General features: G+C 33.7%; 1 protein-coding gene across 1 annotated transcript in view; it reads left to right on the plus strand.

The window, feature by feature from the left end:
* Window positions 1–23,713, plus strand: part of LOC126890728 (glutamate receptor ionotropic, delta-2-like) — a 72,943-nt gene that overhangs the window by 33,377 nt on the left and 15,853 nt on the right. The window contains exons 5-7 of the mRNA XM_050659901.1: window positions 14,719–14,847; window positions 20,597–20,803; window positions 20,865–20,967. Coding sequence (XP_050515858.1) covers window positions 14,719–14,847; window positions 20,597–20,803; window positions 20,865–20,967 — 439 coding nt within the window. The remainder of the gene's footprint in view (window positions 1–14,718; window positions 14,848–20,596; window positions 20,804–20,864; window positions 20,968–23,713) is intronic.

Raw genomic sequence — 23,713 nt, forward strand, 5'->3', positions numbered from 1 at the left:
TCACTCAGTCCAACACTGCAACAATTTTGACGTTGCAGTCGAACGTTTCAGTTTGGTTAGTATAATTCCACTTCCAGTAGAACCTTTCTGCTTTAAGTGAATTTTGGCTCCTCCTTCGCGCAGCGGCATGGTCAGGCATAACTTAATCATTCGAGATTGTTTCGCTAAAGCAGGGTGGTGAATTTTCTGTGTGTTATTTGCAGAAAGTTGCAGTGCATTTATTAGAAATATATTTTATTGTAATACATATTTGTCACAAAGGTAAGTATCTACGTGGCATTTATATCACTTACTATAATTCTTTATTATTTTTCCCTATCGTAATTTACGAGGTACATATTTGTAAAAATGTAATAAATCTAAATTTGTTTCCTTATATGTATAGTTATTGTAAAATATTCAAAAAGTACCAACTTGCACAAACTGGATCAAAGTAAAAAGTTAATTAGGACCTACCTACACTGAGAGAAGAATTGGGGAAAAAGTACAAAAAATCTTAATAAAATTTACTATACTGAATAGTAATCTGATCATAGACTGCCAAAAATAAACTATTTACTGAATATAAAGTTATTTTTATAATATGTGTACAGTATGGTAATTTTTAATAAGTTGTTTTGTAATTTTTCCTCAAATTCTTCTCTCAGTGTATATTTATTTACTTGTGGCATGTTTTAAATTTTTCGGCTACTTGCTTGGATATTCCGCCACTCTGAAATATTGATTTTGCTAACTAAAAAAATATTTAAAAGTTTATTATTTAAAATTATTAAAGCGGTGGCTACAGCATATTTATTTTTACAGATATACCTACAGTATGTCCGATCCAAAGAAAAAGTGCAGACAATACAATGTCGAATATTTGAAGTATGGTTTTATTCAGTCGCCTTCTAATAAGGCATTACTAATGTGTTTAATTTGCCAGAGAGTTTTCTCAAATGAAGCCATGAAACCTTCACGATTACAAGAACATTTGACCAAAATACATCCCGACAGAAAAGACAGAAATTTATCATATTTTGAAATGCTCAAAAAACAACATTTCAAACGTCCAACTTTAGCTAGTATCTTTTCAGCAGCATCAAAGCAAGACGATGATGGGCTACGTGCTTCTTATAACATTTCCTTACTTATAGCTAAATCAGGAAAACCCCATACTATTGGCGAAGAATTAATACTGCCAGCTGTAAGTGAAGTTTTGCGGACTGTACTGCACCAGCCGGCATCTGATATTATTAAAAAATTCCAATAAGCAATAATACGGTACAGAGACGAATTGACGAAATGTCTGAGGATGTGGAGCTTTCTCTAACTGATTATTTAAAGACTACTGAGTTTTCTCTACAGCTTGATGAATCAACTCTGCCAAACAATGAGTCTTTACTTCTTGCGTACGTTCGCTTCATAAAAAGTGAAAAAATCTGTCAAGAACTGTTATTTGTAAGAACACTGGAAACAGATACTAAAGGCAAATCGATATTTGATGTTCTGGAACACTATTTTACAGATAAAGGTATACCTCTGGAAAATGGCATAACTGTTGCTACAGATGGTGCTCCGGCAATGGTTGGACGACACCGCGGACTGATAGCATATTTGAAAAAAGCGGTACCAAATATACTCGCCGTGCATTGTGTAATTCACAGACAGCATTTAGTTGCAAAAAATCTTAGTGATCGCCTTCATTGTTCACTACAATATGTAATTACTGCAGTTAACAAGATCAGAAGCAGTGCTCTCAATGATAGATTGTTTAAAAAACTGTGTGATGAAAACGACGAGAATTTTAATCGTTTATTGTTGCACACAGAAGTTCGATGGCTTTCGAAGGGTACCTGTCTAAAAAGATTTTATGATCTCTTTGACTCAGTTTTAGAGTTTTTTGAAAGCAAAGATGATTCTTTGAGAGACAATTTATTAAAATTTAAGAGCGATATTGCTTATTTAACTGATTTATACGATAAATTTAATGAAACAAACCTACAGCTACAAGGTGATAATTTGAATCTGATCAAAGCAAAAGGAACTATTTCCTCGTTCGTGTCAAAACTTAATTTGTATAGGCAAAATTTGGGTCGGAGACAATTTCATCAGTTTGAAAATCTTTCCTCTGTGGAGACAAATGATGAAGACATTCTGGTATATTGCCAGCACTTGGAAGCACTTCAAGAAGATTTTAGGAATAGATTTCAGGATATCCTTGGTCTGATTATTTCAGATTGGGTGCTAGAACCGTTCTCAAGTTTAGAAACAGCAGAATTGTCACTACAGGAGGAATTGATAGAATTGTCAACAAATGAAGAGTTAAAAGTGAAATTTAAAAATGGATATCAAGAATTTTGGCTGCAATGTCAAATTTCAGTATTATATCCAGCTTTATGGGCTGCATCAAAGAAGTTTTTCATTGCCTTTCCTTCATCGTATTTAGCCGAAAGAGGATTTAGCATAGTCAGCAATTTATTAACAAAGAAGAGAAATAGAGTGTCCATAGTGGAGCGCGGTGATTTAAGATTGCTGATGACAAGTATGGAACCAAATATTGACAGATTACTATCATTACATCAAGCTTAGCCTTCTCATTAAAAATGTTATATTATTATTATATCCACAGAGAACGGCAGTTCTCACCAGTGGCGCACAACACCCCTACAAGCGACACTATATATACACGAAATTTTCGATTTTCTAAACCTGACTGAATTGAAAATTGGGCCAAATCCCATATTAAAGTTTAGGAAAAGACTCGTCCATTCATATGTTAGTTCTCCATTTTGGTCCAAGGGTGTGGATTTTACGGCCCTTCCCATTTAAAGCCTGTTTTTCGTTCTCGTCCGCAAAACTCCCAAAAATTTCAAAAATGTAAGCCCGACCTTTACGGCTTCTGATAGCATAGATCATTACCTTTCCAACGCATGTTTAATTTTGAAAATCGGTTATACCATTCAAAAGTTATCGAGCTCAGAAATATGACTCAATTTTTATTTAAAAAATGGAAAATGTTTGTGGATATGTATGTATGTATGTATGTATGTATGTATGTATGTATGTATGTATGTGTGTGGAAAAGTTAAACCGATCTGAATTTTTTTTTCTGTGTTTCAAGAGGGTGTGAGGGCCGATTCAGAACCGGTCTAATTTTTGACTTCTGACTACCCGTAAGTTAGCTAGAGGACTAGGTAAATACAAAATAGCATATTTTTTGGGCGTATATATCTTAGGTTCAAGGAAATACAGGAAAACCGCAAATACACCAAATCAATAGGGTTGAGTTAAGCTTCCAAATGGCGTTCAAGCGATCACGCTGAGACATACGCAGTGCTCACCATAGCCAAAAGAACTGAAAAATTAAACTTTGAAAATTTTGGTTTTTCGACAATTACTCAAAATTTCAACCTACGAATTTCGCCAATAACTGAGCGTTTGTAGAAGAACTCAGGACGCGTCTAACGGTGTATACCTTATATCTGGAAAAATTCGAATTTTTAAGTTATAGGCTTCATAAGTATGATCAAATCTATTTCTTATGGGAAAAAACGGTTTTTCAAGCTCAATAATTCCTGTAATACGTTCAGTTATCATAGTCGATCTTGGATGCATCAGATACTACTTGTCAATACGTTTCAAATTCATGTTTAGTGATCAACATCAGGTAAGCCGTTCAGAAGTTTTAGAGCTCCAAAAGTAGAATTAGTCCAGGAACTGAAATTTTTCACTTCGCAATTTTTACAGAATGGATCGATTTGCTTAAAAAATTGACAAAAGTAGTGGATAGTCCAAGGATCAAAATCTATATGATGCCGAAAGACGCTTTTACCATGGGGTGGTTGCCACCTCATCTCGAGGGTGGAATTTTTTTTTTATATTTTGACCACAAATGCTGGTAAAAATATTAATTATAAGCAAAAAATGTTCATTATACATTTTTTTGATAAAATTAATAGTTTTCGATTTATTAGTTATCGAAGCTGTTAGTTTTATATCGGAAAGATTACCAGATAACGGCAGTTCTCGCCAGTGGCGCAGAAATACACCCCCCCTACACGCTACACTATTATATATACGAAATTTTCAATTTTCTAAATCTGACTGAATTGAAAATTTTGCCAACTCCCATCTTCAAGTTCAAAAAAAGACTCACCCATTCATATGTCAACCATCCATTTTGGTCCAAGGGTGTCGATTTTACGGCCTTTCCTATTTAGGGTCTGTTTTTCGTTCTGGTCCCCAAAACTCCCAAAAACTTCGATAATTTAAGTCCGACTTTTGCGGCTTCTAACAGTACTGATCATTACCTTTCCAACGCATGTCTAATTTTGAACATTACCAGAGAACGGCAGTTCTCGCCAGTGGCGCACACCCACACCACCCTACACGCGACACTATATATACACAAAATTTTCGATTTTCTAAATATGACTGAATTGAAAATTGGGACAACTCCCATCTTAAAGTTCAGAAAAGACTCACCAATTTATATGTCAACCATCGATTTTGGTCCAAGGGTGAAGATTTTACGGCCCTTCCTATTTAGGGCCTCTTTTTCGTTCTCGTCACCAAAACTCCCAAAAAGTTTAAAAATTTGTCCAACCTTTACGGCTTCTAATAGAACTGATCATTACCTTTCCAACGCATGTCTAATTTTGAAAATCGGTTATACAATTCAAAAGTTATAGAGCTTAGAAATGTGACTCAATTTTTATTTAAAAAAGGGAAAATGTTTGTGGATATGTATGTATGTGTGTTTGAAAGTTAAACCGATTTGATATTTTTCTCTGTGTTTAAAGAGGGGGTCAGGGCCGATTTAGAACCCGTGTAGTTTGTTACTTTTGACGACCCATAAGCCAGCTATAGGACTTGGTAAGTACAAAACGGCATATTTTTGGGGGTATATATATTCGGATCACGAAGAGGCAGGAGAACCGCAAATACATCAAATCAATAGCGTTGACTTAAGCTTTCAAATGGTGTTTAAGCCGTTAGGATCAGACATATACACGGCTCAGTATAGCCGAAAAACTGAAAAACTAAACTTTGAAAATTGTTTTTTCGACAATTACTCAACATTTCAACGTACGAATTGCTCCAATAACTTAAGGTTTGTAGAAGGACTCAAGACGAATCTAACGATGTATACCTCATATCCGGGAAAATTCTAATTTTTAGGTTATAGGCTTCATATATATGATAAAATCTATTTCCTGTGGGAAAAACGGTTTCGAAAGATCAATAATTCCTGTAATAGCTTCAGTTATCATACTTGACCTTAGATCCATCAGATACTACTGGTTAATACGTTTCAAACTCATGTTTACTGATCAAAATCGGTTAAGCCGTTTAGAAGTTATTAAGATACAAAAGTATAATCCAATTAACGATTATTCCCCAAATGGTTTATGTAGTTGTAGTGGTTACGACGCTAAATTTGATCTGGCAACGGGCAATCCGACTGCATTTACCGGCCATCTCAATATATTTTTTTTTCAATCTATTTCGAATAGAAAAAAATCTAGTGTACATTCGATTGACACTAGACCAGTTGGGAGATAATGCAACAAAGGTGACAATTTATAAAGCTTGACGTGTAATAGAGGAACATTGCATTCAACTTCATACATTTAATTTATAAATACCTTTGAAAACTCCTGATACAAGAATAAAAAACCGCTAAACGCCGTAAAAATGAGTGGCGCATAAAATATTCCAGCTACAAAAGATCTGATATGAATGTTACGTGGCGCGAAAATGGATTTTCATTTGATGCAAAACAAAATTTTAGTTTAATTTTAAAATATTTTTCCATAATATTTGCTAAATTTGAAGTAAACGCGCCACAAAAGAGTTTCAAAATTCAAACTGTATCAAAGTTACTCTTTTGTGGCGCGTTTACTTCAAATTTAGCAAATATTATGGAAAAATATTTTAAAATAAAACTAAAATTTTGTTTTGCATCAAATGAAAATCCATTTTCGCGCCACGTAACATTCATATCAGATCTTTTGTAGCTGGAATATTTTATGCGCCACTCATTTTTACGGCGTTTAGCGGTTTTTTATTCTTGTTGTTTTTTACGATATGTATTTAAGTTAAAGTTTGATCAATACATGAATACTGTATTTTTGAATAAAACATTTTTTTTAATTTGTTGTTGCTTGGATTAGTTAAGGGGCCGTCGAATCATATTTAAGGTAGCCTTTGACCCAGAAAAGGTAAAACAATTGTGAATGAAAGTGCGTTACTAATTTTAAGAATGGAAGAGTTTTTAAGGGGGGCGTTAAGTATTTTGTTTTTGGAAAAATGGGCGGTAGGCCGAAAAAGGTTGGGAACCACTGCTCTAAGTAATGTAATATTTCATCCTGCGTCTAAATTTTTCAAAAATACTTCTTAGTTTTCTCAGGATTCGAAAAAAATGAATATGTACATTTAAAACGCATTGAACATTTTGACAGGCGATATTTTGCGCCTATGCCCTTAACTATTGCTTGGAATGTTGGACGCAAAGGTGGAATTATTTGAAGTTTGCAGTTTGAAGATATAGCCAGAATGCATTGGTCTGCAGGACAGTCCTTGTAGTATAGAAATCTTGGCCTGTATACAAAAATGTCAGCGGGACTAGGGTAATATTATACTTGGGTTGCAACGGTAATGTATTAACCAAGTCGTACAGGACATGCTTGTGATAGAAAAGACATTCAGGCATCAAATGTCAGAAAATCTTTCCAGGTCAGAATTATGAAGACCTTCTCCAATATAACAAAGATTAAAATGAAGTGATGGTATCTCCTAAGGTAAAATGTTCCAGAGTCAAACTTAGTCTCCATTAGAATTTCGGTGTCAGGTCCATTTCAGGACAATAAAGAAAAGCTGTATAGAAATACTTAGATATAGTCCATCAATAGTAGAAAGTCAAAATGGGAGGTAATTTTAATCAACCCATTTCATTTAATCAACTCATTTTAATGTCCCATTTTAGTCAAAATGGGACAAATGACAAGCTTGAGAACTAGAAATGTTACTGGAGATGATATGCTGGAATTAGCAACAGCATTAGATGGGGATTGTTAACACGTTCTTTCAAAAGATATAGAGTCCTTTTATAACATATACAAATGGATAAAATCAGTCTAAAATATATTATTTCATGATAGGAAAAGAAGATATACGTAAATGTAAGGACTGAAAAGTGATATTTAGTGAGATTGTCAACCAACAACATGTTTGTACTGGACATCGAAGTAAGAGGCGAAATACAATCAAAGTATTGAACAGGACCACAAAAAGTCAAATAATGGATGTTAAAAGATAAAAAAGGATATTTTGCAGGGCAAAAATTGTAGATTTCATATTTTCCCAATCATCAGGAAGACTTTGTAATACTGAAAGTGAGAAGAAACGAATTATCCATATTACCATTATTATTAAATAATATACCAGGCCATGCTCTTGATGTGGTAGATATAATGGTGGACGGAGCGGACGATGTTTTATTATAATAATTAAGGAGAGGTCTCCATGAGAAGTTGTGTTTACGGACAGACAGAGGACAGAGATACATGGATAATCAAGGTTTTCACAGTTTTGTAAAATGGGTGGAAACCATTTTACAAAACCCTGTGTCATGTACAGATGACACAACAACCATGCCTGAAAATACCGAAGATCTTCAATTCCTTATAGACCGGGCAGTATCGTCGCCCCCGCTAGCGAAATTATTCCGATTCGATTTTTTTGCACAAACTTACTCAAAAAGAGATCCTTATAACATATCCACAGGGTGCCGGGCGGTGCCGTGGTCGAAAAATTGTTTAAACAATTTTTTTAAACAAATTCACAAAAATAATTTTTTCATTTCGAACAAATTTTTTTTAGATAAATTGGCTTATTCTGAGCAAAAAAGGTCTCTTGTCATTTTTTTCTAAAATTAATTGTTGTCGAGTTATATGCGATTAAAAATTTAAAAAATGCGAAAATGGCCATGTTCAAGGCTTAATAACTCGATTAAACATTATTATTATGCAATTCAAACAGTCACCAAATCAAGTTTCAAATCCCTTCTTCAAGGTCCTGAAGAGATTTTTGTCATTGTTTTATTAGAAAGCTGTTATTTTTAATTATTAACAATTAGCGCTATAGTCCAGGATTTATCGTCGCCCCCGTTAGTGAAAATATTCCGATTCCATTTTTTTGCAGAAACTTACTCAAAACGAGGTCCTTATAACATATCCACAGGGTTCCGGGCGGTGACGTGGTCAAAAAATTGTTTAAACAATTTTTTTAAACAAATTGACAAACATAATTTTTTTACTTCGAACAAATTTTTTTTAGATAATTTGGGACATTCTGAGCAAAAAATGTCTCCTCTAATTTTTTTCTAAAATCGATTGTTGTCGAATTATACGCGATTTATAATTTGAAAAATGAGAAAATGGCCATATAACTCGACAACAATCAATTTTAGAGAAAAATCACAAGAGACCTTTTTTGCTCAGAATAAGCCAAATTATCAAAAAAAATCGTTCGCAATAAAAAAATATTTTTTGTGAATTTGTTTAAAAAAAATTGTTTAAACAATTTTTCGACCACGGCACCGCCCGGCACCCTGTGGATATGTTATAAGGACCTCGTTTTGAGTAAGTTTCTGCAAAAAAATAGAATCGGAATAATTTCACTAACGGGGGCGACGATGCATCTTGGACTATAGCGCTAATTGTTAATAATTAAAAATAACAGCTTTCTAATAAAATAATGACAAAAATCTCTTCAGGACCTTGAAGAAAGGATTTGAAACTTGATTTGGTGACTTTTTGAATTGCATAATAATAATGTTTAATCGAGTTATTAAGCCTTGAAAATGGCCATTTTCGCATTTTTCAAATTTTTAATCGCATATAACTCGACAACAATCAATTTTAGAAAAAAATGACAACAGACCTTTTTTGCTCAGAATAAGCCAATTTATCTAAAAAAATGTTGTTCGAAATAAAAAAATTATTTTTGTGAATTTGTTTTAAAAAAATTGTTTAAACAATTTTTCGACCACGGCACCGGCCGGCACCCTGTGGATATGTTATAAGGACCTCTTTTTGAGTAAGTTTGTGCAAAAAAAATCGAATCGGAATAATATCGCTAGCGGGGGCGACGATACTGCCCGGTCTATTATACATCGAGTCAATAGAGAATGCTCCAATAATATAATTTGCTTACCTAAATACATCAAAGACAAAGTTACTTGTGGTTAGTAAATAAGACGTCGGCCCTTGCAACTAATTGTCAACTACGAGCCGTTTACAAAAGTTAACCATTTTAAATATCTAGGATGTTGGATAAACGAGATACTAAATCCTGATAAAGAAATTAAAATCCATATAGAAATTGCAAGAGCAGCATTTATAAAACTTATGTCTATACTGAGCAATTCTCAGATGAACTTAAAACTAAGAATTAAGTTCCTAAAATGTTATGTGCATCCTGTATATGGATGTGAAATCTGGATTATGAAGGTTAATATGATTAACAAATTTAAAGCCTTCCAGATGTGGTCACATCGAAGATTTCTCAAAATATCTTGGGCTCAACGCGTTTCAAACAGAAGTCGTAAACAGAATATGTCAAGATGAAGGTGACTTAACGAAGATGATAAAAAAGAGAAAACTTGAATATCTGGGGCATATAATGAGAGGTATCGGTAGCGGGTAGGTACCCCTCTATGATCCCGATAGAGAGTAGACTTACTTCAGGGATTTAGCGTCCCTACTCACGCGAGCTCCTGGTTTGTCCTCCACTTCCTACTTAGAGGAAACCAGGTTCAACCCCAATATTATCCTATCCAAACCCCAAATTCCTTCCCTAATATCCCCCCCACCCACCAACCCGTCTGGCCAGCGTGGTGGGTTATGGCCAAAACCTCAAAAAATTAAAAATGTCGGTTTCAACAGAGATACAGAAGATACCCCAGGTGGGTAGGAAGTTTATTCCACAGTCCCACACCGAAACAACGGTCTGCCTCGAGGATTCTGGGGGAGGCAAGTCGACATTGAAAAAGAAAAACAACAAACAACCCCATATAGCAACGTAGGTACAACATCCGTTCCATGGCAAAAGACGAAAAACTCTACGAACTAGAAGAGGAATTGGGGAACATGAATTGGGATATAATTGGACTATCAGACGTTAAAAGAAAAGGTGAAGGGTATGTGGACTTACATTCAGGCAACATACTCTATTACAAAGGCAATGCAGACTATACATGCGGTGGAGTAGGTTTCTTAATCAATAAGAAGAGAAAATCACAAATTCAAATAATTGACAGCATCTCAGACAGGGTTACATACAGGATTTTAAAACTTAATCCAAAAACCAAATTAAAGATTGTGCAAGTTTATGCTCCAACTGAAAAAGCCACTGATGAAGAAATAAATACTTTTTACGAAGATCTTAAAAAAGCTATAGACACCAACAGAGAATCCAAAATAATAATAATGAGAGATTTTAACGCCAAAATTGGAAGTAAGATTGAAGACTCTGAAATCAAGATTAGAAATTTTGGATTCGGCACAAGAAACACAAGGGGAGAAAAACTTATGGAATTTCTGGAACAAGAAAACATGTATGTTATGAATACCTTCTACAAAAACAAACCTAACAGAAAGTGGACATGGGTTGAACCTAACGGAACCACCAAAAATGAAATAGACTATTTTCTCTCAAACAACAAAAGAATATTTGAAGACGTAGCAACAATAAACAACGTAACAACGGGTAGTGACCACCGTATAGTTAGAGCAAAAATAAATATTAACATGAAAGAAGAGAGAAAAAGAATATTTAAAAAAACAACGCGGATAGATGCCTTTAAACTAAAAACAAATGAAGAGCAATTCCGAGAGGTCTTAGCGGTCTTAGGTTTAAGTTCGAATATGATCCTGCATATAATTAAAATCAAATTGACGAAATTAACAAAAATATAAATAAGAATCTTCTCGAAGCCGGACTACAGGTCGCAAAAAAAACAAGGACTAAAGAAGACAAAATAAGCAACGAAACTGAACAACTAATGACGGAAAGAAGAAAACTACTAGCGCAAAACAAACGCCATACTCAAGAATACATAGAACTTAATAAAACAATTAGAAAAGAACTAAAACACGACATAAAAAAATGGAATGAGAACTTAATAGAGCGAGTCATTGAAAACAACAGAGGCTTAAAATGTCTAAGACCCGCACTGGGCGTTCAAAAAAATCATAAAAATGAAAGACGCCAATAATAAGGAAGAGAAGGACAAATATAAAATAACAAAAATAGTCGAAGACTTCTACAAAATCTTGTACAGCTCGCAAAGCCAGCCTAATGAATCAACAAAGGAGAACTTCAAAAGAAAAATAAAAAACGTGGAATCAGAAGTACTACCAAATATAAAGGGATTCGAAATAGAAAGAGCTTTAAAAGAATTAAAAAATTATATAGTTCCAGGACACGACGGTATAATTGCCGAGCTTTTGAAAACAAGCAAAACAGTAACAATCCCTATACTAACAGAGCTATTTAATAAATGTCTCCATAACAGCAAGATCCCTAAAGACTGGAACAAAAGTCTAGTAAAACTTTTACACAAAAAAGGGGACAAATGTGACCTACAGAATTATAGACCTATATCGTTGCTCAGTCAAGTATACAAACTATTTATGAGAATTATTAACAACCGGTTGACCTACAAAATCGACAGTTACCAACCAGTGGAACAGGCTGGCTTCCGCAAAGGATATAGTACATCAGACCATCTGCTTACAATGAGAACACTGATAGAGAAGGCAAATGAATATCAACTACCCGTATTTCTTGCCTTCGTAGACTATGAAAAGGCCTTTGATAGTATCGAGATGTGGGCCATAGAACAAGCTATTAATAATTGTAGAATAGATTCGAGATATAGACAGCTAATACATAATATATATGAAAATGCAAATATGATAAAACAACTAGTGGAAAATACAAATCCCATCCCCATTAAGAGAGGCGTGAGACAAGGAGACGTAATATCGCCAAAGCTTTTCAACCTAGCCCTAGAAGACGTCTTCAAAACGACAAATTGGTCAACCTATGGCATTATTAATGGCAAGAAGCTAAACCACCTCAGATACGCTGACGACATTGTGATTACACAATTACAACTACAAATTATGATGGAGGAACTCGCAGGCAGCTCCCAATACGTCGGCCTGAAAATGAACATGAGAAAAACAAAAATAATGACAAACACAGATGACCTCAGACGTATAACTATAAATGGCAGTAAGATATAAAATGTCCAGGAATATATCTACCTACCTAGTCCAAATCCTGAAACTTGACAAAGAGAACCAGTCTGGAAATTACTAGGAGAGCAAGACTGGCATGGGCAGGATTTGGAAAACTTAGTTGGATACTTAAGAACCGCAAAATACCCCAATACTTGAGGAGCAAAGTGTTCAACCAGTGCATCCTTCCTATCATGACATATGGATGTCAAACCTGGACCCTAACCAAGGCAAATATGAATAAACTAGCCACAGCAGAAAGAGCAATGGAAAGAGCAATGTTAGGTATACGACTGTCAGATAAAAAGAGGAACGACTGGGTAAGAGCAAAAACAAAAGTCGAGGACATAACAACAAAAGTTGCCAACCTTAAATGGAGCTTCGCAGGCCACACTGCTACACAAAAAGACCAACGTTGGAATGCAACAGTACAACATTGGAGACCTTACCAAAGTAAACGACCGAGAGGAAGACCACAGATGAGTTGGGTTGATGATATTAAAAGAGTAGCCGAAACAAATTGGAAATATGTTGCTCAGGATAGAGACCAATGGAAGGAGTTGGGAGAGGCTTATGTCTAAACGTGGACGATAGAAGGTTAAGAAGAAGAAGAAGATAATGAGAGGTAGCAGACGTGGAAACTACTGTTCATACTCAACGGAAATATCGGGGGAGAAAGAGGAATTGATAGGAAGAATAATCATGGCTCCGAAACCTTCGTCATGGACTGACCTATCAGCAGATACATAGATTGTAACATGCCGAGCAAGATCGAGAATGATGTCGGCAAATTGTCGTAGAAGCTCGCTTAAAATTTGGGCACGGTACTCAAAGAAGAAGAAGAAGAAGAAGAAGAAGAGCGAAAACTATAATATAAAGGTTTTAGTCCAGGGTAATAAGGTTTTTTCCATGACACTCGAGCAGCCAGGGTACTGAAGCGTTTTTTCGACAGGTAATACCTATAAGAGTAAATTGTAACTATTTCCTGCGTAGGATCAGGCGGCCATTTTTATTTATAAACAATTAAGTGTCAAAAAATGGCATTTTTCCCTTTTTTTTCAAATCAATGGAAAACAGTGAAACTTATGGTTTTTTAGTACAAATATCTTTGAGATTATGGAAAAAGCTTTAAAATGACGTATTACAAAGTTTGATATACTCATTTATTGTTAATATAATTTCGAAAAAAGGTCGGAATTGCAAAAATAATTAATTTCGCAATATCTATTGTAAAAATTAGTGTACAGCTTTGAAATTTTTGTCATATAAGGGCTCTTTGTTGTTTAATATGTGGTAAAAATTTCAAAGCGATTCATTCAATTGTTTAAATTGTATTCAAATTGTTTATCCCAGAGAGCATTTTTTTTACAATAACATAAGTCAGAAAAAAATGATGTTAGAACAATTCCACAGGTGTCAAATGAAAGAGCACGAGCTATATTTTCAACTTGGTTTAAAAAAGCGAATAAAAAATGCATTTATTAGTAATAAATAATTATGAAAAAGTATCGTAAATCTTTCCTTATAAACTTTTTATTTTGTTACATAAGAAATTATATATATTTATTACAATGTTTTATCAATTATGATATAAATAACATTACTTGGTAGTTGTGCACTTAAAACAGGGTAAAAAAGTTAATTTTTTTGGAAAAAGTTATTCAAAAAGTTTATAAGGAAAGATTTACGATACTTTTGCATAATTATTTATTACTAATAAATTTATTTTTTATTCGCTTTTTTAAATTAAGTTAAAAACAAAGTTCATGCTCTTCCATTTGACACCTGTGGAATGGTTCTAACGTCATTTTTTTCTGACTTATGTTAGTGCAAAAAAAATGCTCACTGAGATAAACAATTCGAATAAAATTTAAACAATTGAATGAATCGCTTTGAAATTTTTATCACATATTAAGCACCAAAGAACCCTCATTTGACAAAAATTTCAAACCTGTACACTAATTTTTGCAGCAGTTATTGCAAAAATAACTTTTTTTGCAATTCCGACCTTTTTTCTCAATTATATTAACAATAAATGAGTATATCAAACTTTGTAATATGTCATTTTAAAGATTTTTCCATAATCTCAAAGATATTTGTACTAAAAAAATCATAAGTTTCACTGTTTTCCATTGATTTAAAAAAAAGGGAAAAATGCCATTTTTTGACAGTTAGTTGTTTATAAAAAAAATGGCCGCCAGACCCTACGCAGGAAACAGTTACAATTTGTTCCTATAGGTATTACTTGTCAAAAAAACGCTTCAGTACCCTGGCTGCTCGAGTGTCACGAACAGGGTATATTTTTGTCTTATTACCCTGGCCTATTTTCAATATTTTACACATGCACCTATGCTTAACTTCATTGGCAAAATCTATAACTTTTCGATCATCATCAGTATTACAATGCGCACATAATATTTTGTAGGTTAGCTGCTGGATGGTTAACGCCATTGTTTTCATACTCTTATCCAATGTGGTGTTCTGTGGCAGCTATATTTATTGTTTCTATATTAGTCCACGCTTTGATGTTTCTTGTACAAACTACACCGCATAGGTAGGTAAATAAAATATATAAAATATATAGATATTAATACACACTTAGAAAACTCACCAGGATACTTAAATATTTTATTATTAAATGAAATTACAGTCGGAAAAATGAAATAATACCCGTGAATGATCACATCAATCACATATTTTGTATAGGGCTTTTCATCGATTGTCATTTGTTTCGAGCTTCTGTCATATGTTGTGTAATCTATGTATAATTATTAATATACACGGATTATACGACATATGACAGAAGCTCGAAACAAATGACTGTGAATGAAAAGCCCTATTGTCTGTTTTTTTTTCATAAATAACAAACGGAAGAGATATATTATTAATAATCTGAATAATAATGTGATTGATGTGATCGTTCATGGGTATTCTTTCATTTTTCCGACTGTATATGCTATTTATTGCATTTTATCTATTTCATTACACTTCGGGCAAACAAGATTTTTCTGTTTCTGAAATATGTAATGAATTTATTCCACACTTTTGCATCATACTTCACTAAGTACACAATTTTGGTTAACTCCGTAGAAATAAATATTTGAGTAATACATCGTTGCAAAGCCGATTAGGAGAAAATTAAGGGTGTTAAAGCAAAAGTGGTGTAAGTAATTTTTGTGAAATGATGTAAGTCTTTCTTTATAACCTTGATAAATAGACCTCCTTTCAACAGGAAAAGTGGTGTAAGTACTTACAGTAATATACAGTTGAGTCCGCGAGTCTTTGCCCGTGCGTCATTAATACCTGGCGAGATAAAACACATACTTTTTATCTAGCATCATTCTCTTCCACGCATGAAACTCATGACAAACCAGCTGCCGTTTGTTATTAAGTAAAAACACATGTTATTTTTATGAACCATCTAGACTCAGTGCATTGAAAAGAGATAAGTACAAAAAAGATGATTCGGTATGTTTTCATATTTTAAGCACAATTTGTTTGATGTTTCTGCTTTGTTTACTTTTGTGGCTGTCATTCAGATGAATTTTTTGCGGTTTTTGTCGAATTTTTGCGTTTTGAAGTTTCTTTATATTACACAAACAGTTGTTTTCACAACTAGTTTTATATTGGTCTTTGAACTTTTAAGGTAAATAATTATATTTTGGCAATTTATATTTAAAACATACAAAGCTAACGTCATTCACACAGTAAAGAAATGATTGTGTTTAGGTTTCCGTCAAAGTGAATAAAATAACAAAAATAAAATAAGTTATTGAATTTTTTTATAAATTGTTTATTTATTTATTACTCAATAATAATAAAAAAAATTATTAAGTTACTTCAAATGTAGCTGTAATTCTTCACAAAAATTTTGAAGCAAAACTTACATTTGACATTCTATATATTTGATAACGTCAAATTTTATAATAAAACCCGTAATCAGAATAACAGCCACTTTCTGTCACTTGTTGTTGCGTGAAATAGATTTCCGACTTATTTCGTATGCTTTAAATGATGACGCACGGGTAAAGACTCGCGGACTCAACTGTAGTAAGTAATACAGTAAAAACATAGACCATTTTTTATTTGAAGAGGTCTATATATCAAGATTATAAAGCAAGGCTTACATCATTTCAAAAATATGACTTACACCACTTTGGTTTTAACCCATTCAATTGTACTGAGAAAAATCGTCGATTACCTCATTATGTCCACACTGATGACGCAATGTGTCATATTATAACAATTGATGGCCATGCGAAAATTAAAATTGGAGTGTTTTAAGATTTTTGTAAAAGTCCTTTGCTTCTGAAATAATGGATTCATTACATCGTACCTCTGCTCAAAGAGTGTCATAAATCAAAAAAGTACAGTTTCGAGAAAACGACGTAAAGTTTGTCCTACATTTTCGGGTTTAATTCAAAAACTATTAAAATTAGATTAATAACTATTTTAGTCAGTTGCAATGGATTTTGAAGCTCTATAAAATAGCGTATTACGTATATTAAAAATATTAATTAATTAAATAATTAAAAAAATAATAATTTCTTTTTGAGTTGTGACACTATACAGATAAAATAACGAAAAATTTACGAAATATTATTTATCAAAAGTGACACTTACAGTACAGAATATAATATTATTATTATTATCTGGTTAACAGACTTATACGTTTTAATGATGTAACTTTAAATACAAGTATTTAACAACATTAAACACAAAAAAATCCACAAGGAAAATAAAATTCCTGTAGCTGGCTGTATACCATAAATCACAAAAAATACAAGATCCTTTGTAAGAGGTATATTTAAAAGACCCCAATAAGGGTTACATCACAAAACAAAACGTTTTCGGATTAATAGGTAATCCATCATCAGTGTTAAGCCCTAAAATAGTAAGTATAACCTAATTAATAATAGACAATGTTATAAAAGTTGACTAAGGTTAAGAATTGACAGAGGCCATACTTACAATAGCATGCATGCGTGAGCCACCAAAAAGTAATGGGTGAAAACCCTTTAAAATTTACAAGATCTTAAATAATACTGCATATTATTATTATGTAATTAATATTTATCTGTAATAATAATAATATGTAGTATCATTTAAGATCTTGTAACTTTTAAAGGGTTTTCACCCATTACTTTTTGGTGGCTCACGCATGCATGCTATTGTAAGTATTGCGTCTGTCAATTTTTAACCTTAGTCAACTTTTATAACATTGTCTATTATAATTAGGTTATACTTACTATTTTAGGGCTTAACACTGATACACTGATGATGGATTAACTATTAATCCGAAAATGTTTTGTTTTGTGATGTAACCCTTATTGGGGTCTTTTAAATATACCTTTAAAAAGGATCTTGTATTTTTTTTATTAAACACAAAATACTGCAAAAAGAAAGATAAATAAGTGATAAATGTGTCACTTTTCTTGAGCATATACGCAGATTGTTTTGAATAAAGTAATCACATATTATACTGTGTTAACTCGACAAACGACGCTTAATACACATCCTAACAATGGCAGGAAGCCTACATAACATCGATATACAAAAAAGGTAACAGAAAAGATTGCGAAAATTACAGGGGGATAAGCGTCATCGCTACTATGGGAAGACTGTATGGCAGGATCCTCAGGAACAAAATAGAGAAAAATATAGAAGGTAAAATCGGAGAAGAATAAGCAGGTTCTACAGCAGGGAAATCATGTCTAGATCATATCCATACAATACAACAGACAATAGAGAAAAAAAGAGCTAAGAACAAAGATGTACACATGGCGTTTATAGACCTTAGGAAGGCATACGACACCGTGCCAAGGAAAGAACTGTACAAAGCAATGACTAAAATAGGGATACCACCTAACCTAACACAAGCAATCAAAAACATGTACAGTGGAAATGAAGTAAATATAAAAATCGGAAACAAGGTAGTTGCTAACTTCAAAACAACAAAAGGATTACTACAGGGATGTCCAACGTCACCGACTCTATTTAAAATATTTTTAGAACACGCACTAAAAACTTGGAAGACAAAGTGTAGGGGTATGGGAATACCGATAAGGGACGATTATCTCTACACATTGTGTTTCGCAGACGATCAGGTGGTGATGGCTCAAGATGAAGAGGATATCAGTTACATGGTAAGAAAACTAAAAGAGGAATACAAAAAGGTGGGCCTGGAAATAAATATGAAGAAAACGGAATACTTAGTAATATCGGAAGAAAGAAGTAGAAGAACAAGTTGAAATAAAAGGAACGAAGAATTTTAAATATTTGGGCTTTATAATGTCGAAAAGCGGAACAACAGAAGCAGAAATAAAAAGTAGATTGGGACAAACAAGATCTTGCATCAGACAACTCCATAATGTAATCTGGAATAAAAACATCAAAGGAAAAACAAAAAGAATGATATACCAAACAATAGTAAGAAGCATCATGACATATGCCGCAGAAATTTGGGTCATAAACAAAAAAACCCAAAAAAGCATTCTGGCAACCGAAATGGAATACTGGAGAAAATGCTGTGGTCTCACCAGAAGAGACAGAATAACAAATGAGGAGATAAGGAGAAGAATGCAAGTGGAAAAAGATGCCCTGCAATATATAGACGAGAGAAGACTGAAATGGTACGGCCACGTACGCAGAGCAGAAAACACTTGGATAAACAAGGTTGCAGAATGGAGCCCAAGAGGAACGAGAAGAAGAGGACGACCTAGAAGATCTTGGAAAAATGAAGTCGACGAAGCCATGTCTAAGAAAGGATTGGAAGACGGAGACTGGGAAGATCGAAAAAAATGGAAGTCCTGGCTGACGGAAGGGAAACGGCATTAGCTGTAGACAACCCTTTATATATATATATATATATATATATATATAATACACATCCTGTGTCTCCTCTACACATCACATCGGCAGACGCGTCCGCGGACGGTATCTGCGTATATGTACATCTGCAGATTTGTAGATGGGGTAATTTGATCGTTTGTTGTTTTAGTATATCACGTCGGCGGACGCGTCTGCGAAATATCCGATTGTTGTCGGTTTTAACTTTTAACAGCACAGATCAAAGGGTTTCGGTGCGAACGCCCGATGCGATGCCTCTCCACACATCTGATCTCTGATCTCTACGATCCACTGCATTAGTTTTCGCAGTGAATTCAAAGTAGATATTGCGTCACCCGAGAATTAACACAGACTGAACGATTTACAGAGATGTGTGGTCAGCTTGTGATGATGATGAATCGGCAGATTCATCCGCAGACGCGTCTGCCGATGTGTGGAGAAGGCATTAGATGGACAAATGCTTTGCACAAGTCGATATGTGACACTGTTTGTGTTCGGTGCGTCGTTGATTTTGGATAACAGTATAATGACACTAGTGTCATCTAACGATAAATACGACCCATAGACGTGACACTTTTTGAGATAAGAGTTTCTAGTTTTATTAAACTGTTGGTGCAATAAAACCGATTTTAAAATTTTTTGAGTTATGACACTCTTTGAGCGGAGGTGCGACATACTTTTGCATTATAGTGTATATGCGTATTGACTTGAGCAGAATACTACGAACGAATCGAATGAACCTATTCGTACATTAGAACTGGTCGTTTTATTTGCTTTGTTTCCATCGGTACCAGTTATCCATTTGACGCGTTCTGTTCTAGGTCTGGATCCCGCGTATGAAAAAAAAGTTGATTAATAGCAAGCTGAAAATTTGTTAATAGCTTAAGGGTGTCTAGTCGAATAAACTTTGATATATGGGAACACTGGAACAGGGGCAGTTTTAATTGTGGAACATTTATTTTGTCCGACAGAACAGACTTAAACTCTCCGAACAGAGATTAAACTCTCACGCAAAAATCAGACTGCTATTTATCACCTGTCATAATACCTGTCATTTGACATATTCTACATGTTCCACTCATTAAAACGCCCATTTGGTGATAAATAGCAGTCTGATTTTTGCATGAGAGTTTAATCTCTGTTCGAAGAGTTAAGTCTGTTCTGTCGGACAAAATAAATGTGCCGTTTTCGTGGTGTGACCGTTCCAAATTTATAACCTGTTCCACAATTAAAACTGCCCCTGTTCCAGTGTTCCCATATATCAAAGTTTATCCGACTAGACACCCTTAAGCTATTAACAAATTTTCAGCTTGCTATTAATCAACTTTTTTTTTCATACGCGGGATCCAGACCTATTGATTCTGAGTATTTTGCTCCAGTGAGTATGTATTACTCATTTATATGTGCATTCAAACATACGTCTCGATTTTACAGTAATATTTTTTTATTTTCAGACCCAAAAATGAGAAACTAAATCAGAAAACAAAATACAAAAACTCAGTGTTCGTCATTTTTAAGTTGTTTTTGTCGCAGATCGTACAGAAATCTGAAATACCACCAGGGAAACACGGAATTATTTTTATGGCAGTGCTGTTCATATCCAGCTTTTTCTTCACCTGCAGTTACTGCAGTGGGCTATCTACAGTTATGACGGTACCTATGTATGTTTTTGATATGATTTTGTAAAATGTTTTCACTAAATACTAATGACCAATTTTTTAGATACGAAAATTCTATAAGTACTATAGATGACTTTGTAAACAGTAACTTAATATGGGTTGGAACCCACAATGGTTGGATTGATTCTATACTTCAGGCAGATGACGTACGTAGATTGGTTGAATAATATTATAATATTGTTTTTCTACGACCGTTTAATAACATGCTCATTTTATTCGCTATTTTTTCATAGATAATAGCGCCCATTACTGTACCCGTGAGTAATAATTCATTACTCACGGGCTGAAGTTACTCACGGGTCATTACTCACGGGTCATTACTCACGGGCTGAAGTTAGATTCAAGTGGCGCATGCCACTTTTATTATTAATCGTATATAAACTGCAAATAAAATTACTTAAACTTGTTTATTTAATACAATAATTATTGTAATTTATACCAATAATTAACTTCGAAAAATTTTTAAAGGAATTTTAACTGAAACAATGTCAGTATATTTTGTACGTTTATATCTTGTTTACTAAAAATTTTGACGTTTATCATTTAATTTAGTGACAGTGACATTAGCGGATTTTGTTTATGTTAATTGGAATTTACAACTAATATTTTGTTTGTTTTTCAAGTTATATTGTGTTAAATATGTTATAACATATTATGTATAGTTATATAATATTATATTATATATGGTTACATGTAAATATACATTATAACTATATATTATGAAATACGTCCACAGACAACAGCCATTTCCTATTTATTAGATTCACTGACAGTAGGTACAAATTTAAGCTTATAATTTTTCGGAAACGAATAGAACTTATATTGACTATTTCTAGTTGTATTTTTACAATAAATAAGAATTTAGTAATAGTAGGCAACCAATTATTCAGCCACGTCCTAGGAGTAAATAGTATTTAGGTATTTCTGTAAATTATTATAATTTAAATCTCGAGTAGTTGATCATTAAAATTTTTACTAATTAAAATAAAAAAAGTCGTAGAAAAAGTATAGTATTCTACTCGCATGTAATGGCTATTACATGCTCGTTGAATAATATACTAGTCCTTATACCAATACTGCAGGAGTATAGAAAGATAGCCTACTATTTCTTGGGTCTACGTTATACAGGGAGGGTACCAGGGTTTCAAACGTCTATTATTATCCCTAGTTTTATTTTATTCAGATTTAGTCGACCTGGACCTTCACATATTTAAAAAAAATATCTAGATGTTTTCGCTGGCGCTAGGTATCGAATCCATCGTACTCAGACAGACTACCATTTAAGCTAACCGACCAAGGTTACCTATTAACTCCGACCAGGTAACTGTCCCTTTACTTGAGCAGTGTGTCAGTGTGTGTTGTATAATATGAAACCACAACCGATCACAACTTAATAACTTATGAACTGATTAGCATAAGACCACGAGATGCTGAGATGTCGTGAACGAGATACAACATACAGAAAGCAAACTGGGAAATTCTTAAAGCTGAGTTTTGTGTACAGTATCCAATATTGAGAGTTCATGAGACTGCGAAACAACTGACAAGGGCAGTAAGAATAGCGATGGATATAGCGATACCAAATGTAGCTTCGGCTAAATTGGTATCAAACACTGCTTGAAAAAAAGCGTGATAAGATTGAAAAGCAGAGTCAGGTACGCGTAAAATCGATTCCTGCGCTTTGGAATACATCTTGAAAGGCAAAGACTTCTGGATGAACACAGAAGATAAAAAAGACAATATATGCTTTCTATATTACACAAATCAGATGGCTCTTTTACAGGAAGCTGGGAGGAATCAGGAAATATATTATTAGATGTGTGGCTGCCTCCTCACGACCTGGAAAATGAGACAGAAGAGCAAATAGGAATAAGGAGGGTAATGGTATATGAGTGCGAAACACAAGAGGAAGAAGATGCAAGTGGAAGTCTATGAACGCATGAAAGACATGAAAAAAGAAGGCCCTGGTACTGAACAATTTCATGTCTAGAAGTCCCGCAAACACTACTAGAGCAAATAGTGTCAACACTTAATGCCTCAATCAACGAATGTCTGAGACAAAAAAGTCTCTCCGTAACTTTAAACAAGCTGATGTAGTAAATATAACTAGAATGGCCACAAATCTAAAGCAGCCTAAATCGTATGTGTCAAGACGGTCAAGACAAGTATGCGAACAGGCGCGGATCTAGAAATTCATAATGGGGGGCAGACTTACCTCAAATACAGTGATGCCACAGCTACTGATTTTTCGTTAGATCTACCGAATACCTGTCAAATCTACCAATCTACCTAATTCTTCCTTTTTCCTACCGAAAAATCAAAATTCTTAATTTTCAAATTAATCTGCCGATTTTTTTTCTACCGAAAAATCAAAATTATTAGAAAAATTTTTTTAGCGGATAGATTTGGCAACAGAGTTTAGTCAATTTTCAAGAATTCTTGAATTGCTTTTACTAGCTTGTGACACAATGTGCGAACCAGCAGATACGGATTTACCGATATCAATTTTATGACCAGTCCTTTGTCCTTTTATATTATTATGATTTTTGGAGTAAAATGTGTCTACCTGAATCTGAATAGTGAATACTGAAGGATTGTGTCTTATTTTCATATAGAAGATAATTCCAAACTAAAAATAGTATTTATATTAAAATCTTAAAACAGGAGAAATTTATTTTGCACCTTTTTAACTTTTCGACATAACTAAAGAACATTAAAAATTTTACTCGTTCTCAATTGCTTCAATATCCGACTTTGTTTTGTTTTTAAACGATTATAAAGTAGTGTAAAAATTCATGTTTTTGCCTATAAAACATTCCTTGTAGATTTTATAGAAAAATGTTTCAAATAAATATTCTAGATCTTAATAGTTTCTAATTTGAAATATATAAA

The sequence above is a fragment of the Diabrotica virgifera genome, chromosome 1 (genome assembly GCF_917563875.1).
Source record: "Diabrotica virgifera virgifera chromosome 1, PGI_DIABVI_V3a".
Taxonomy (NCBI): Eukaryota; Metazoa; Arthropoda; class Insecta; order Coleoptera; family Chrysomelidae; genus Diabrotica; species Diabrotica virgifera.